This window comes from Diceros bicornis, chromosome 1 (genome assembly GCF_020826845.1).
Source record: "Diceros bicornis minor isolate mBicDic1 chromosome 1, mDicBic1.mat.cur, whole genome shotgun sequence".
NCBI lineage: Eukaryota > Metazoa > Chordata > Mammalia > Perissodactyla > Rhinocerotidae > Diceros > Diceros bicornis.
In genome coordinates, this window is record NC_080740.1 from 8,644,135 (window position 1) to 8,663,522 (window position 19,388).

General features: G+C 42.6%; 1 protein-coding gene across 1 annotated transcript in view; it reads left to right on the forward strand.

The window, feature by feature from the left end:
• Nucleotides 1-17,171: 17,171 nt before the first annotated feature.
• The window catches only part of THBS4 (thrombospondin 4), a 44,667-nt gene continuing 42,450 nt past the window's right edge, over nt 17,172-19,388 (forward strand). The window contains exon 1 of the mRNA XM_058569359.1: nt 17,172-17,552. Within this exon, the coding sequence (XP_058425342.1) occupies nt 17,465-17,552 (88 nt within the window). The 5' untranslated portion in view covers nt 17,172-17,464. The remainder of the gene's footprint in view (nt 17,553-19,388) is intronic.

Genomic DNA, 19,388 nt, shown 5'->3' on the forward strand with positions numbered 1-19,388 from the left:
ATAGTAGCTATCCCATGAACAAGACTCCTTGGAGGAAATTTACCCTAAGGTAAGAAGAAAGTCAACTCGACCTAGTAACAAAACCTCAGGAGGAGAGATTCTGAACACAGCTTGGTTCCCAGCTCTTAGCTCTGTCTCCTGGCCCAGCTTCCCAGTAATTCATTGTCGAATCCCATATAGAAGTGGGATTATAAGTAAATTACGAAAAGACCTATTTCATTAAAAACTTGTTAAGGCTTTGGGGTACAAGGCAGTGTCGCTTTGGCACAACTTCCTGCAGCATCTGTCCCACCTAACCGGGAATGAAGCAATCTCTCAAACTTCAGAATGCTGCACAGCTTTGGAATCTCACAGGATCCAAAGCATCAGTGTAGTACTCAGCAGATGTGACAATGGTTTCCAGCAGACATGAGTGTGGTCCCTGCACCCAGCAGACATGATTGTGGTCTCCAGCTGATGTGACAGCAGTACCTGGTAGACACGAGGGTGGTTCCCAACAGATGTAACAATGGTCTCCAGCAGACATGACTGCAGCTCCCAGTGGATATGACAGTGGATATGACCTCTAGCAGATGTGGTGGTATCTCCCGAAGAAGCAGAATGGTGCTCTGTGGATGCAGCAGGACCCTGGGAAGCAGCAGCAGTCTTAGGCTGATTGAGACCAAGAGTGGTGCCGGAGCCCAAGGGTGTGGTATTGGGGTAAGAGAGGAAGAAAACGACTGATACCGTGGAGTAGCTGCTAGCATTTATTTATGCACGTGTGCGGATTATAGCCCATGGGACAGAAATTTGGGGTATGAGGGAAGAGGAGAAGAGACTTTGAATTGGGCGGAATGAGGAAAATAGGCAGGGGGCTATCAAGTACACTTCTGTTATCTGGGATCCCCATAAGAGTCAAACGAAGAGCTTCATTTACAGCACCATGTTTCAGTCAAGAAGTGGAGAGGGCACTGCACCAGGAGCCTGAAGCACTGGGCTATCATCCAAGTCTGCCACTGCCTCTCTCTGGGGAAGTAACTTAACCATTTTGAACCTCAGCTTATCTATTTTTAGAAAGGAGGGAAGAGGGTTGTACTTAATAACTGAGGCCCTTTCTATGATGGTTTTATTTCATCACTACTAGATTCAGATAAAGCTAAGGTCTCCCTAACACTCCTTCTCAGTTGAAATGTGTAACTCCCAAGAACTTGGGAATGTTACCATTCCGGTAAGTAAGATTTTCATGGAAATTTTACATCCTTTAAAATAATTAACATTCAGTACTCAACCTTAGAACATTATCCAAATTTAGATGAGAAAAGATGAAACAAGAAAAAAGGTGTTACCCTATCATACTTTTTCCTTTTGGCATTAAAATAAAGACCCAATTAGGGGATGGGGAAAGTTTTAGTTTCTTTAGTACTGAGTTGGTGGCAGCAAAAACTAAGTAGGAGCTGACTGTCTCAGGTATGGACTTCTCCATACCTGAGTGATCCAGGGGTCAGGTGCAGCCAGGGTGAGTGATGCCCCTCTGGGGCTTGCATACCTGGTCACAAGTGAGAGGCCTTCTATAAAGGTCTACAGTCCCTGGGGAGACAGGAGGGCACATTCTAAAGGGCTAAAGCCTGCCCTACCTACTGGGGGATGGGGAGATAGCCAGTACCTCTATGAGATGTAGTAGAAGAGGGGAATCCATGTTCTGGAGCTCATCCCTGTGCTTTCCGGCACATTCCCCCTCTGATGAGGAAACTCTGATAATCATGTGTTTCACTGGAACAGCATCATCCTCATCATTGGTAAAGTGATTGCTGACTGTTGGTATTCATTGAGAACCTCCCTCCCTGGGGAGGCCAGGTGTCACAGGCAAGAAGGGCAGGCTGGCTCCCAAAGGGAGTGTTCCTTTCCATGGTGAAGGCGCCAGGGACCAGGATCAGGGATTCAGTCTTCTTAGAGGTAGACGCTTCTCTTGTCAGTGAGGGAGGCTGAAGAATAACAAGCAGACTGCCAGTATTGTCATTAAAAGGCAAGGTGTCTTCTACGAGGTTAACATGAGCATCAGCCTGGCAAGTACATTCTTAAACAAACTGCAAGGAAGCCAATTTAACAGAAAGTGCTTTGGCAAGTGACAAGGGTGATGTTTAATGGGGTCAGCCTATAATTACCTGCTGCATCCATTTCACCATGTGGCCTGTCTGCCTCTTGGACCAGAAGGGTTGTGTTTGGGGCCAGGACAACCCTTCCCTGGACAGTACTCACATGCCCACTGCCAACTTTTGCCTCACGGACTCTTCTCGTGCCACCCATTTCCAAACTTCAATGTCTGACCAATTCCCTTTCTGACTGACACAGTCTTTCCGTAAATGTGTTAACATCTTTCGTCAGGCCAGGTTAAAGTCAAGTCCCTGTACTCTAGAAGATGTGGCTGCACGCTGGGCTGACCTATTACATGTGCTCGGCTGCCAAAGGCTGTTTCCTTTCATAGCCCAATTCTTGGAGTCACCCCATTGTTGCCCTCCTCCCATACAACACCTACACTGTAGTCTTAAAATGTCATTTTGTTTTATTTCATTGCATTTTTATTTTCTATGTTCTTTTGAATGTCGCCACTGATTTCTTGAGTGGGATTGCTCTGAGAAAGGATGTTATTTTTAGCTTAAATTGAATCAAGTGAGACGAAATCTTATAACAAATCCAACTGTCATAATCGGCTTCATTATGTCAAAGGAGGGCAGGTTCTTTCCCCATTTACAATTTCTATTCGAGAGACAAAACTAAATGTTCATAAATGATGAAATGAATACACGTATATTATCACGTTTAGAATTACTACTAGCTCTAAAAGTTGGTCAGTGAAGTGTTGGCAATGTGAGGTCATAAGTGTTCATTTCTCTCTTTCATAATAGTTTTGCTCATAGTCTTAGTGGCTGACACCACTAGCAGCTACTAAACACCCCAAGAGTAAACAAGCTGCTTGTATGTCCAGCCTTGGAGGAACTGATTCAAGCCAGGGAGATTAATCCATCCCACACTCCCTGTGCTGCCACTAATGAAGAGACCAAAGACCAGATTTCAATCTTCGACTGGCTTTAATCATTTTATTTTTATTTATTGATCCATTCAACTAAATATTTATTTATTCCTACCTAATTTGTTCCATGCCAGCCCTGGCAGCCTAGTGGTTAAGATTCGGTGCTCTCACTGCTGTGGCCTGGGTTCATTTCCCGGTCAGAGAACAACACTGCCCGTCTGTCGGTTGTCATACTGTGGTACTGCACGTTGCTGTGATGCTGAAAGCTATGCCATGGGGATTTCAAATAACAGCAGGGTCACCAATGGCGGATAGGTATTAGTGAAGCTTCCAGACTAGGACAGACTAGGAAGAAGGATCTGGCCCACTTCCCAAAAAAATGGCCATGAAAACCCTATGAATAGCAGCAGAGCATTGTCTGGTAGAGGGCCAGAAGGTGAGAGGATGGCACAGAAAGACTGGGCAGAGTTCTGCTCTGCTGTACACAGGGTCTCTAGGAGACAGAATCAACTCAACAACAGTAACGACAAATTTGTTCCACAGTGTTTAAGACAGATGATGAAAACACCAGATGAAAATCAGGATCAGGTAAAGTAAAAGTACAGGCATACCTCATTTTATTGCACTTTGCTTTATTGCATTTTGCAGATATTGCATTTTTTACAAGACCCTACACAAGCGAAAAGATTACAACTGGCTGAAGGTTCAGATGATGGTTAGCATTTTTTAGCAATAAAATATTTTTTAATTAAGGTATATACATTGGGTTTTTAGACATAATGCTATTGCACACTTAATAGACTACAGTATAGTGTAAACATAACTTTTATATGCTCTGGGGAACTAAAAAGTTCGTGTTAACTCGCTTTATTGCAATATTCGCTTTATTGCAGTGGTCTGGAACCGAACCTACAATATCTCCAAGGTACGCCTGCAAATGTTAGATGATCAAAGCGAGAGGGAGGAATTTTCTAAAAGATCTATAGGATAGTAGTTCCTACATAATTATTAAAGTGGAGGCCAATGTTTGGGCTGGGCTTCCTGGTAGCAAAAGCAAAAATGAAAATATAATAGATGCAAAATTACCTATTCTCCATTAAAAAACTCTCAAAATAAATGAAGCTTTTTCTTGGCACTTATATCTGAAAGAAATTTCTTATTTATATCTTTATTTGAGAAAAACTCAGTGATGTGGATGACACAATCCCACAATATAGTTTGGCAACATGCAAACCAAAAGAATTTTGTGTTTTTTGAGGGATTTTTTTCCTTGTTCAAGTTCTTCCTTCTACTGGTTTCTGAGCAATACATCCTCTGTCTATTCTTCCAGTGGTTAGCATCAATATTTTAATATTTAATAAAATTTAAGCTTAATCAGTATTTTTGCCTGCTCCTGAAAAATACAAGGACATTATAAGACTGTATCAAATCGCCTTCCTCCCAACTTTTTGGTTTATAATACTTTAGTTCTATCTTACTTCTTAATTCTACAAATTAAACATCATTGTTATTGTTTTCTATGACCAATGTTTAAATTTATTTATTTCTGAATGTCTTTGCTCACCATTTCAGACTTCCAATTTGAGTTCATTTTCTCTGAGTCTGAAGTACATCCTTTAGAATTTCATTTTGTGAGGATCCATACTTAGTTTTATTTGTCTAAAATGTATTTTACCCTTTTTCTTAAAGATCTTTTCACTAGTTGTAGAGTTTGGGACTGATAATTCTTGTTTTCTCAGCACATTAAAGATAAAGTTCCCTATCTTCTGGCTTCATTAATGCTGTTGAGCACAGTGCTGTAACTCTAATTCTGATTCATTTGAGGTGATTTGTCTTCTATCTTCGGCTGCTTTTAAGATCCTCTCTTTGACCTTGGTGTTCTTTCACTATGATGTGCCTACGAGTGATTTTGTTTTTATTTATCCTGTTTGGGATTTTGGAGATTCTGTGGTTTGATGTCTTTCAACAATTCTGAAAAATTCTCAGCCATTATCTCTTTGAATGCTCTCTCTTTTCCCTTCTGTCTAATATCTCCTTCTGGAATTCTAATTAGACATGTGGACTTTATCACTCGAAACTCCTTTACTCTTAACTTCTCATATTTCCTTTTAATCTCATTTCTCTGTGCTATATTCTGTATAATTTCTTTAGATTTATCTTCCACTTCACTAATTATCTCTTAATTTTGTCCAACCTGCTGTCTAACTCATACATTGTTTTTAATTTCAATTATATTTTCCATTTCTAGAAGTTCTATTTCAAATATACTTGTTTTTTAAATTTTTTTTGTTTCTTATCCTTATTTTCAGACTTCTCTTTTGTTTCTGGAAGCATATTAAATATATTTATTGTATAGTTTGAATGTCTGTGAAAGTGTGATTCTGCTGTCTGTTGTTTCTGCTGGGTGTCATTTACGGTGTCTTGTTTCTTTGAATGTTTTGTAATATTTTTATTGTGGACTTATATTCTTTGGAACATTATCTATAGGAATTTTTTGAGAACTAGGTTAAAACTGGTGTCCTCCAGAGAGGATTTTCTTTGACTTCAATTGCCTGGAGGCATTATCAGTTCTCTAATGACATCACCATTCCGTAGCATGAATTTGGGACTACAAAACCACAAGAAGCAACATCGACTCTGAAGCATTCTTGACAAAAATATTTAACCTGAATCTAATCATGAGAAATAATCAGTCATATCCAGAATATAGGACATTCTAAATGACAGTTGGCCTGACTTCTTCAAAAAGTCATTATCTCACACACACATGCCAAAGGCAGGATACTCTTCTTCATTAAAAGAAGCTACAGAAGAACAATCAAATGCATTGCATGCACTTTGATCAGCTCCTGAATTTCTTTTTAAGTCATAAAAGATATTTGGGAGACAATTAAGAAAATTAGAATACAAGTCACATAGTAAAAGACATTATAGAATTATCATTACTTTTCTGAGATGAGCTAATGATATGGTGATTATACAGGAGGATGTCCTTATTCAGAAGATGGCTGCTGAAGTATTTAAGGATAAAGTTTCCTGTGCTTGTAACTTAATTTCAATTGGTTCAAACAAAAACCCCAAATATTTATCTATACATACAGACACACACACACACACACGTATAGGTATATGTTTAAAGACAGAAATCAGTGACTCTAGGAGAACTGTTCATTGTACTTTTCTGTAGGTTTTTAAATGTTCAAATTTTAAAATTTTGTGGAAAAAGGCAAAACAAACAAACAAAACCCACATGAGGGATAGTACTAGTTACAAATTCTCAGGGAGGAGATTTTCTCCCCGTCACTAGAGCCAAAACCAAGACAGGCAAGTACCCTTGTTCTCCCCTGAACAGGTTGATTTCTGATTACTTCTACACTGAGGTAGTAACTCCTCTAGGTCTCAGCTTCATAGGGGAAGGGAAGTGTCTCCCATTAAACTCTTCAGAAAGAAGAGCCTGAGGCTGTTTTTATCGTTTCATCCTATGAAGCTGACAGAACAGAAACTTCATATCCAAGGGTTTATAGATACTCTCAGAATAAAAGCTGACTTTTGTGCTCATGACCTCCCAGGATTCATGCTTTAACTTTATATTTGGCCTCTATGATTTTCTTGCCTTCTTGCAGCTCAGTAATTCATCTAATTTTTAAAATATTTTCTACTCCCAATTTTTAATTGTTTTTACTAGAAGGATCATTCAGAGTATCTTGTTCTATTAATAAGACTACTAGAAACAGTAGTCTTTATGCAACAACATTTTAAATGGAGGTTCAATCATAATTATTTTTCTTCCAATTCATGTAGAGATTTATATAGCAGTTATAACCACAAGCAAGTTTGGAAAAAATATTTTTTATCATATCATTGTAAAAAGCCCCTGCCCTTAGTACATAAATCCAGTACATTTACTTTTCAACTACACAGTTGAAAATATAGTTGTCTGAACCCACAAAAGTATTCTATCAAGCCAATCTTTTCCCTTAATTTATGAAGCTCATTTATTCAAATCATTACAAAGTCATAATTCTACATTCTGTACCAGAAAAACAATGTATAAAGACACCTTCTCGGTAAGTCATAAATACCTTTCATAACAACAGTGGAAATAGCCTGTTGAGAGGTGCAATACATCCCTTTTTTCATGCTTTTATTTAATTTGCTTGTACAGGGAGCAGACTACTAAAGCCAGTATCTCTCATGTTCTCTTTTTTATTGTCGTGAGCTTAGGATGCTCTGGACCAAGCTGCTCTGAGGATATGCTACTTCCCTTAACTTAAGCCTCCCTTTAGGAAACTTTCTCCTAGATAGCTGAGTATGTTGCCATCGATTTCCTCAGTTGCATGAACACCAGCCTCCATTGATGAACAGGAATATTTATTAAAGACAAATAGAGAAAGAAAAGAAAAGTAAACAAACACTAGCTATTCTGCAACAAGCAAACCTTAGAATCATAATATTCCATGATGTCCCACAGTCCCTAGTTAGAATAGAATAAGTATTCCCCAGTGTCAATTACACATTGTGGATGAAGGATATTTTTATCCTGGGACCTTCGTTGGCCTGAACCAGCCCCACACAAACTCTATTTTTCTGATCTGTATGTTGGCCAACACATCTAGCTGCTCCTGCACACACACAGTTACCCTCCGGTGAGATTACTGTATTTCTATATATAGCAACAGCCTCCCCCTTCGTTTAGAGCTCAATTTTTGCCCTAGGTTACCAAGGCAGCCCAAAGCATGAATTCTGCTTGTAGTCAGGGTAATTAAAATTTCCTCTAGGTCCTGCTGTCCTTCCCCTTTTTGTAACAAGAGGGTTGGGTGCCCCTTCCCTATGAGAATATGCTGTACTTGTTTAAAGATTGTCAAGGTAACCTACTGCTTTCCCATTTCCTCTCATTTAGGCTCTGGATAATAATAGATTAACAAACTCAATCATAAATGGAAATACCTGAATCCTATCAAAAAAAAAAGAGAGAGAGAGAGAGGGAGAGATGATAATAATGATGAAACAACTATGTGCCAGGCACCAGGTTAAATGTTTATATTTATTCCCTCACCTAGCAAGTGCTGCTGGCATCTCCACTCACCTTACAATAGGTACCACTAGCATCTCCATCTTACGAATGACACAGCTGTCTAAGGAAGAGAGCCATTCAAAGGCTTCCCAAGGACACACAGTGATGGAACCAGGATCAATCCAGGTGGTGTGGCTGCAGAGCCTGCTGCATTTCTAACCAGGACACTACCCGTGCCTGTTTTCACCAGCCCTTCTCAGAAATGCTTCAAATCCAGCGTCCTGGGAGTCGGCTTCAGGCCCCAAAATAATCAACCAGCGCGAGCTGAGAGCCACAATGCAGGCATCATCCTAGAGGTAGTTCTCACACAACTCACAAGGTGGGTGTCGTTCCCAAGTCCCAGTGAGGAATCAGAGACACTACCCTCTCCCCAACAAGGGCTTCAGGGACCGCCCCACGGCCACAGATGTGGTAAGTGACTGAGCTGGGTTTCACACGCAGGCGTGACACCCCTGCAGATCGGACCCAGCATTCCTCCACAGGACAGGGCTGGATCATGACATATTTTGGCAATGGTCTTTAAAACGTGTAGAGAAAGAAAAAGCAAATTAGAAACTGAGTTTTTGGTTTCACAGAATATATGAGAAGGAAGTAAGTAAAATTAACAGCAAGAAATGCATTCTTATGGCCTCAGTTCCCTCAGACTGCCCCGGAAGCAGAGTTTTCTGCATCTATCAGACGTTCATTCTCCCGAAAGCAGTGCAGCACGGTGGAGGGTGCTGGGCGCAGGGTCGGGGGCCTGAGTTTGAGTCCCAGCTCTCGAATTTCCTTCTTAAAGTTGTTCAACTCCCTGACCTTTAGTTTTCTCATCCGGACAATGGGAACGCTAACCGTCCTATCTATCCCACCTCATTGTGTGAAGGTGAAATGGGATCAAATATAAGACATGGATCTATATCTGACAGATATTTAAAGTTGACTGCTATTATTACCTGGGTTACTAAGAGGTAACAGCTTACTGTATTCTTCCACACAAAGAGAAAAAGATGGGTGTACTTGTGCGTATACATGCACATGGATGCACTCATGAACATGCATGCAAGTACATTTGTGTAAGTAAGTTGTGTTGTGCAAATGAACATGAGAACAACTAGTCATAATCTCACAGGCAAAGCCCTGATAAAGTGTGCTAGGCCAAGCCTGCAGGCCTCTGATTTTAGCTGCTTAGCGGTCAGATATGCAGACGATGTTGAAAGATTGCTGCTGTGACCAAGATAAGAAGAACAGCAGTCCTCGGAGGTCGAGCACCGCGGCCCGTGACCCCACAGGCGACTTTCCCAGGGCCCTAGCCCCACTCAGAGGGCGCTGGGAAATGAGCGCTTGCATTCCAGGCAGTATGTGTGTGGTGGGGGGGCGGGTAATGAAAGATGGAGGTATTAAATGGGGCATGGGGCTCTGACAGGTACTTTTAAAGGAATCAGCCCTCAGCATCCCCCGCCACACTCAGCTTGTCCCGAGGGGCCCTTTGCTGCCTTCTCACCTTTCCCTCCCAGGTTCTCCCTCACCCCGCTCCCCCCCTTCTTGTTCCCACTTCCTTGGCTACCTTTGCTCACTTCCGGTTTTTCTGCTAAAATTTTTACCTTATTGGATTTGTCACATCTACTTTCCTTTCCCCTTGGTCAATTCTTAAATGTGGCAGCCAAAATAATCAACACCACTAGCAATTATATCCATACTCACAATTACTTTTGTGAAGAGACATGCCAGAACTCCATAAGGAAATCTTTCTGAGAATTATATAAGTGGGACTTTCATTCACATGTATGATGAAACACGTCCTAGATACCAATGAAATTTAATGCTCAAATGGGATAATAAAATATGTTTGCAGTACATAGTTCCCTAGATCCGTAAAAGGAATCACATTTTCATTAGACAGTTTTTTTCAAGTCAGTGACCAACTTCCTCCCATTTCTCCTGAGACTGATACAAAGCTGGTCCATTTTAATACTACTGGAAAAATACTATACCTAGAGGAAGGAAGGAGAGGACCTGTAGATTTAATATTTATTAGTTGATGGTACTAGGAAGAAGGTGTAACTCTACTGCCCTGTGCCCTTCAACTCCTAGGTCTGAGTAAAAGATCAGACTAAGGAAGGGAATATCAGCATCGGGAAGGGTCCACTAATATTTGTTTCCCCTTCCTTCCCATCCGTTCTTCTGCTTAACAACAAAGTCTAGTACAATGGATAGGACTGCTGGAAAATGTATGGTCTAGAACGGGGTCAGCAACTTTTTCTGCAAAGGGCCAGAGTAAATACTTGAGGCCTTCGCGGGATTCTGTTGCACCACTCAACTTTGTGATTGTGCCACAAAAGCAGCTGTAGACAAGTGAACATGGCTGTGTTCCAATAAAAGTTTTTTTATAGACCTTGAAATTTTAATTTCACATAATTTTCACGTTAGAAATAATGATCTTTTTTTTCCCCAACCATTTAAAAATGTAAAAACTATTCTTAGCTTGCTGACCCTACAAAAACAGGCAATGGGCCAGATTTGGCCTGTGGGCCACAGTTGGCCAATTGCTGGTCTAGAACTTTTTGTATATTAAGTGTATTCTTCACATTAAACCCATTGAAATTGAAGTTTTGCCCACCCACTTTTCCCTAAGTCTCTTATTTTTTCCCCACACCCTCCCTCCTCCTCTGATTTACCAGTACATCACTTCTCTTCTAGCTTCACTTGTTTGTTTTTTCATGCTATGAACCTCACAAGACAATAAGGACCATTTGCCAGAGACCCACCTGTGAGCACCCAGCATTGTGGGTGGGCACTCACGAAGTGGAAGACATGGAGCCTATGGCTGACCATGTTGACACAGTTGGTTACCCATTCTCTTCTCCCTCTTCCTTCCTGGTAGAATCTGCTCCCACAATAGAGGCTGAAAATATCAGTCATCACTATCCTACCCTTCCTGGCAGACAAGACATGGGTATGTCTGTGACCCACTCCCAGACAATAAGACCTGAGGAGAAGTCTGTTTGGGTGCTTCTGGGAAAGGTTTTCCTCACTGGAAAGAGAGAGAGAGAGGGAGAGAGAGACAAGAGCAGAAGCCTTACCCTCTCCTTGCTTCCTACTTTTGGATGCTGTCACATAAAGATAGGATGTTTGGAGGTGCAGCAGCAATCTTGCAACCATGAGGGAAGTCCAAGAGCTGATCCACAGGCATAACACTGTTCATTCCCTGAACTACCCCTGCAACTCTCTCCCTCTGGACTTCATGTCATAGGAGATAATAAACCCCTGGGCTGGGAATTCTGTTACTGTCTTACACAGACAGCCTTCGTTCTTGTGAAGCTTATGTTGTCAGAAGGGTGAGGCGACACATAAAGTGAAAAACCATTAGAAGAAAACACAAAATATCAAATGTCATAGACCACCACATGATACTAGTTATACTTTCAGTGCCCCTTGATTAAGAACAATCACATATCAACTATTCCCTCCCTAGCAGCCCTGTTCCATCTACATCAAAATATATTCATCTCTCTCCCGATAGTTACTGCCCTGTCTCCACCTTCCACTTGACAGGCAAGCTTCCTGAAAGTTATTTTACTTTTGTTATTACCCTTACTATCTCCACTCCCTATTCTGTCCTCCTCACTCCTCAAATGGCAGTACTCTGCCTTTCTTTCACCCACACTACTCTGCTTTCAACAGAGTCACCAATGACTTCTGTGTTGATAAACCCCACCACAGTTTTTACTTCTTATCTTCTCTGACAAGATAAGTCTCCACAGTGTTGACACTATTCACCATGCCTCCCTGAAGCCACACTTTCCTGGTTTTCTTTTACATCTTTCCATCTTTATTGCTAGCTTCTCCTTCTCTACGGGTCTCTGAATGGCAGTGTTCCTCAGTATTCTTTTCTCATCTTACACACTCTTCTTAGGTAGTCTCATCTACACCTGTGGCTTTAGTTGCTATGTATAAATTAATGATGCCCACACCTATAAACCCCTCTCCTGAGTTAAAGACCCATGTAACTACATACCTAATGGACAGCTGCATTTGAATGTCTTGAAGGTGCCTTAAAGTCAACATGACCAAGCCAAATCATCATCTACCCCTCATATCTCAGTGAATGGCACAGTCCACCAAGTTGTCCAGGTCAGAAGCCCAGACATAGCCTTGAATCTCCCTCCATGGCCTTGCACATAACATGCATTTCGTCTGCTTGCAATGTTCCTCCCTTACTTTGTCACATGAAGAGTGCCTCCCCATCCCACATGACCCAAATGAAAAGCCAGCTCTTTTAGGAAGCCTTGTCTCATGCTCTCTAACCACAAGTTGCTTTCTCCTCAGCACTTCTTTATTTCTTAGGACGTATGTCGATTATAGCCCTTATCATATTGTTGACATCATCTGTTTGTCTGAGTAGACTATGAGCTGGGGAACAAGAGCTGTGTTTCCTTCATCTTTGTATGCCCATGTCTAACACAATGTGGGCACATTCTAGGAGACTGTCAATAAATATTTTTTGAGTGAATTAATGAATGGACACATGGTAATTATTTGTTGGATAATTGATTACATAAATGAGAAGAAACTCTAATTAAGATTTCATGCCTGATAGGCAAATATTTTTTCAAACACAACACTCTTGTCAATGATTGGATAAGAAAACCCACATATAATTAAAAAAAAATAATTTTAGAATTTAGAGTTGGAAAAAACTCCATATATCTGGCCCAGCTCCTCTATGAACTCATTAGGGCTCATTAGTAATTAGCAGTATTAATTTTCCTGTTGACAGTTAACTACTAAAATCCTTCATGTGTTAGTTCTTTTAGTTAGGTTAAACGTGCCCCCCCCAGGAATTCAAGTAATATTGTTCATTTGCTTACATATCTTTTTTTCCCATAGAGGAATTTCAATCCAATTCAAATCAAATCATTCCAAATTCTAAACTCCTTACATCCAAATGAATAGAATTTTAGCATATTTTGCGAGTTTGCTTAGTATCCTATTATTTCATTGCACTCTGCATCATATTTTCTTCACAAATACATTTAGACATCTGGCACTAACTTTGGGATTTTCCTGGCACAATAATCATTGTTATCGCTAGACATCACAGGGACCACCTTGTGGATGGATTAATGTATTGTTAATGAAGGAGAGCAGTTACTTTAAGAAATACTAGTTGTCAAAACTCTCTCTGAACTTCTAGCTGGGGGGACATAGTTATTAACTGTAATAAATGTCCTCACAATCACATTTTTGGCTATTTTTCTAAGGAACTTTTACATAGTATTTAGTAAAGTGGTGGTCTAGTGGTTAAGATTCAGTGCTCTCCCCACCGTGGCCTGGGTTTGTTTCCCAGTCGGGGAACCACACCACCTGTCTATCAGCTGTCATGCTGTGGAGGTTGCTGTTGCTGGGATGCTGAAAGCCCTGCCACTGGTGTTTCAAATACCAGCAGGGTCACCCATGGTGGATGGTTTCAGCAGAGATTCTAGACTAAGACAGACTAGGAAGAAGGACCTGGCCACCCACTTGCAAATAATTGGCCATGAAAATCCTGTGAACAGCAGCAGAGCATTGTCTGATAGAGTGCCAGAAGGTGAGAGGATAGTGCAGAAAGACCAGGCAGGGTTCCGCTCTGCTGTACACAGGGGCACAAGGAGTCAGAATGGACTCCACAGCACTAACAACAAATTTAGTAAAATATATTAAAGAAGCTTAATGAGAGTTTTTTAATAGTCCGCTTAGACCCTTAGTGAGATTGAAAATGAGTGATTTTACACACTTTTCTTGCTTCACTAATCTTCAGTGCCTAATTGCTAAAGCAACATATCTTTTAAATTCTGGAAAAAAATTTTTTTACTTTTAATTGCACACTAATCAAAAGCCCCCTGCTTCATTTACTGGGCCCTCATTTGTGCTAACTAGTTTCTAGAGAAGCTATTTTCCTGTCACTTAATCGAGCACCTTCCTTTGGAATTAACACTAAACTAAACAGTAGCCCAAAGTCTACAATCCCCAGCGCTGTGGTGCAAATGCCATCACACGTTAGAATGTAAACCATATTCCCTTTAAACCATCTTGAAATGTTAACAGTCATCTTCCATCTCTATTCCCGTCAAGAATTCAAATGGAAAACTTGACATAACTAACGATAACTTTATACAAATGTCTATTAATAAGTGTGTATTAAAATTCTACTTAGTTATGCCCAATAGCAGTGTGTAACATGAGTAACTCCATCCACTGCTGAAGATCAGCAGGAGCAGGATGCGTATCCCCACACCCCAAATTGGGTTTGAATGTCTAGATCGATAGTGACGCCACACAGTCAGCAAAAGGGTGTGAACAGGTTTGTTACTCTCATAATGAGGCTTTCCGGCAAGAGCAGGATGCTCTCCCAAGCTGAAAACGGCTTGAGAGAGCAGGGAAGGGAGAACGGCTTTGGGGTTTTTATGGCGGTTAGCAGGTGAGGCTGGGGTGAGGGTTCCTGCGCATGGTCTAGGGCTTGCACAGTCTGAACTTCCCACCAGCACCAAGAGAAGGAGCACCCAGGCCTTCTTATCAGCTTGCTCAGATTGGGGCCGAGGGCAGGGGAGTGGTGTGGTACAGCTTGAAAGCTGTCAGCAAACATCAAAAATGGAGTCATCCTCTGTATTATAACAGTTAGAAATGGAAGGAAACCTAATATATCAGTCATCAATTGCTACAATAACATGATACAACAAACAACCCCAAAATCGTAATGGCATACAAAAATAGACGTTCATTGCTCGCATCTGGAGTCAGCTAGACAGCTCTCCTGACCTTGCCTGAACTCGCTCACCTGTCTGAGTCAGCCATCAGCCAATTCCGCTGGCTGTGCCTAGGGTGGCTTCAGTGACTCAGCTGTGCTCCATGTCTCTCATCCTCTATCAGGCTAGCAGAGCCATGAGTCACGGCAAAGGCAGAGGTGCAAGAGTCAGCAAGCCCAAGTGCACGAGCACTTTTTAAGCTTCTGCTTGTGGCACTTTTGCTAAAATCCTATTGTCCATGTAAGTTACACGGCCAAGCCTAGAGTCATAGTGGGAAAGCAAAAGATGTTTATATAAAAGAGCGAAGACTTGGAACCATTTTTGCAACCCACAGCATGAACGGATTCCCAACATATCAGAACATTGTAATCCTACTTTACGGTACTAAGAGAAGGAAAGTCAATTCAATGAGCTACTCACTATGTAGTGCTGGGCACTGGACTTGGAATTGGGGCTACAAAAATAAATGAGCTAGTGCTAAGGAGCTCACAGTCTGATACTGGGAAAATATTAAACAAATAAATTAATAGAGTATTAAATTAAAATTCGATGTGAGAAGTGCAACAGATATTTTAATGAGGTGGCACAGAAAAGAAACTGATTAACTCTTTCACCTCCTTTATCATAGATTTCATAGCCAATTTAATGAACATTATCATAATGAAACTTCCTCTTGATTCTGAGGACATGAAGAAAAAGCTGACTGAGATTCCCAGTGAATGGCTTCATAAAAATGCAGGCTCTTTAGAAGCAAAACTAGATTGTAAGCTCAGTTAGGCTAGCAGAAAATCATTTGATTCTTTAGTTGCTGCATTACACTTAGTAATGGATGACTATCCAGTTTCAACCAAGATTTATTGTGTGCCTACCCATACAAGCTATTTTGCTGGAAATTTGCTAGCAATTGGGGGTGCCTAGCAAAGATGACTCAAAAATGGTATCTGCCTTCAAATAACTTATAGTTTAGTCCTGCTTACTCTGAAGCCCACTGTGTAAAACATATACAAGCAAAGCTGTTCTGCTTGAAGCAGAAGTTGGGAGCCTGGAGCCCCCTCCAACCCAGGCTGCTCCTGGGGACACAGTCTGGAGAGTTGAAGATTCTCCAATCTAACCCATCTCATTGTCTACAGTCACATTGTAGAAATACGTACTCCCCTACTCTCTTCAGTGCTCTCTGGTATGTAGACACATGGTGACCCATTCCATACAGTGACTTTAGTGTAATGTGGCATTAAATGAAGCCTGGATTAGAACTATGTTAGACCTCAAATAGAAGAGAGCTCAGAAGGTACCTCACAAATCTCCAGGTCATTAGCTGTAAATGGAATCATAATTGGTGGGGATTATTCTAGCACAATTTGGGAATAAGATGATGAGTTAATCTTCCAGCTTGTGGCAGATAGCTTCTTAAACTTTGAAAGAAATTCTTTGAGACACAAAGATAGGGATAGAAATACTTCGTTGGATCTTCTCCATTAGTCAAGATTGTTTTCAGAGGGAAAAGTTTGCCACTGTTCTGAAATATTTTTTCGTTTAGTTAATCCACATTATATTTTGGGGGCTTTGCCTAGGAGGAAGACTAATTCCTTATATTCCTTCCCTCTCTTTCAGGTCCTACTTCCATACTTTAAACTGTCACATGGAATCTTTGGAGAGTGTGGAACAGAAGTGGGCAGGCGGAGTGTTTGGAGAGCTGACTGAAAACAAATTCCCCATAAAGCACAATCCACTGTCCTATAAAAAGGTTCTGTCCGGAAGGATTCCTTGAGATCTGTTTTATTTCCATTAAAAACTCAAAAACTTTCAAACATTCACTGTTCGTGTCTCAAAACTTGATGGGAAAAGTACACAACATGTGAAGTATTAGAGAAAAGCTTAAAGGAATAAAAGAAAGCAGTTGCTCTCTAGACCACTTTTTAGGAGGCAGAACGTTCCTGGAGAGTCTTCAGGGTTCGTTGGGAAGGGAACCCAAGATGGGCGTTAAAACCCTGTCCAAACGATGTTCTTTTCAGGAAACAAACCGAGTACAAGAGGTGGGGGTCCTGACGGTGCCCAAAGCCAGCGGGTCAGGCTCACTTTCTTCCTCCTTTCCCCCTTTCTTTTCCTCCATCTCTACCCTGCCCTCCTGTGCGCCTCTCGCCTCGTCCTCCCTTTCTCACCAGCCCCCTCCTGCCCCTCCTCGCTCTTCCCGGCCTCCTAAAGCCCCCTCGCCCGAGGGGCCGGCACTGCGCCCACCGCGGGACAGGGTGGGGCCGGGACGGACTCCCTCGCGGCCCCACACTCACGCCCGCCTCTCCGCCGCCCGCGCTCCCGCTCCGGCCGCCCCGTCTCCTCCCGGCGACGGGGGATCCCAGCCAAGGGGGCCGCCCCGGCCCCGGCCCTCCCCCGCCCGCGCCGGCCAGACCATAAAGAGCCGGGCGGCGGCCGCCGAGCCCAGCCGCCAGCGCCCCCAGCTCCGCGCGGCGCAGGACGGAGCGCGCCCCCGACGGCAGCCCGGACGCCGCGCCCCCGCCACCTGCGCCGCCGCCCGGCCCGACCGCGGGCAGCGCGCCCCGGGGACCCCGAGGCAGGGCCGGCGCGGCCGCGGCTGGCGGGCGCCCGCGGGGAGCGGGACGAGCCAACATGCTGGCCCCGCGCGGAGCCGCCCTCCTCCTGCTGCACCTGGCCCTGCAGCCGTGGCTGGGGGCCGGCGCCCAGGCCGCCCCCCAGGGTAAGTGGGCGCGAGCGGGCGGGGGCCGGGGGCCCGGGGCGGCATTCGCCGGGCCCGCCGCCGCGCGCTCCGCTTCCGCGAGCGGAGGGACCGGCTCGGCGCGCGCTGCTCGGCCCGTGGCTCCCGGGGCCTCGCCGGCACCTCTCTGTCCCTCTGGGGCCGGAGTCAACGCATGTTGTGATTGGAAGCGGTGATTAGAGTATGTATAGAGTTTTCTGGGATTCGATTATCCAGCGATGAGACCAATTCCCTAAACAATAGTTTTGGGGATGCAAAACTTATCTTCAGTCTATGCAAAGATGTGGGGTTTACTTCAAAGCTTACCACATGGCCCTAGACCTCTAACGTGTCCTATCTGGTGTAGGGTGGAATCTGGGTTCTGTCCCCTGCGGCTCTCTCTGCCCTGCCCTGCCCTGCCCTGCGCCCTTGCCCACTAAATCCTTCCATGCGGCGGCAGCGATGTTCGCCCAGTCGGAGACGGACATCCCGAGGGCGGCGCAGCATCGCTGTTTGCCCGGCCACTCGCTTTTTTCTGCTCCAACTTTGCTCGGACCCCAAAACCTCCTTTGGGAGTTGGCTTGATCTCTTGATTTCTGAGATAAATAGAACAGGAAGGGCCGAGAAATTGCTCTTTCTCTATGAAGAGGTAAAATTTCGATAAATAATTTGGAAAGACACCTGGATAATCCTCAAACCCCTCTGTGAGTTGGTGTGAAAATAACTGTTGGACAGAAGGCACTTAAGCTTAAACAGAATTTTTTGTAAAGACCAAAAGGAAGAAATTATTTAAGCAAGAAAAGATATTAGGGTCATCCAGCGATGACCTTCATCTGTTTGAAATTGGTACCCGGCTTGATTTATTACTGACTGAGGAAATAAAGCTGGAAGAGATACACAACTTGAAGCAAAAGTTGTTATCCCTCACAGGCATTCTCAAATCCCTTCCCCTCCCATTGCCGTAATCACCCATTAAAACTGCATTTCACCAAATAACTCATTTTGGTTCCAGACCAGACAACCAGAATTGTGGTTTCAGGGGGTACTGTACTGTTTTTAGTTTGAGTTGAAATATTTATTGTGACCCTGCTTCTAAGAAGGTAAGAAAGGAAGCTTTTTTTTTTTTGTAGTATAATTGACATACATTATATTAGTTTCAGGTGTACAACGTAATGATTCGATCATTGTATACATTGAAAATGATCACCACAAGAAGTCTAGACAACATCCGTCACCATATGTAGTTATAAAATTTTCTTTTCTTGTCATGAGGACTTTTAAGATCTACTCTTTTAGCAACTTTCAAATATGCAGTACAGAATTGTTAACTATAGTCACCGTGCTGTACATTACATCCCCATAACTTACTTATTTTATAACTGAAAGTTTGTACCTTTTGACTCTCTTTACTCATTTCACCCACCCCCTACCCGCTGCCTCTGGCAACTACCAATCTGTTCTCTGTATCTATGAGCTTGGGTTTTTGTTGTTGTTGTTGTTTTTAGATTCCACATATACGTGAGATCATGCAGTATTTGTCCTTCTCTGACTTGTTTCCCTTAGCATAATGCCCTTAAGGTTCATCCATGTTGTTGCAAATGGCAAGATTTCATTCTTTTTTATGGCTGAATAGTATTCCATTGTATATATATAGCACATTTTCTTTATCCATTCATCTATTGATGGACACTTAGGATATTTGCATATCTTGGCTATTGTCAATAATGCTGCAGTGAACATGGGGGTGCATATATCTTTTCTTTTTTTTTTGACCCGCCTTTCTTTTTTTTTTTTTTTCTGTGAGGAAGATCAGCCCTGAACTAACATCCATGCTAATCC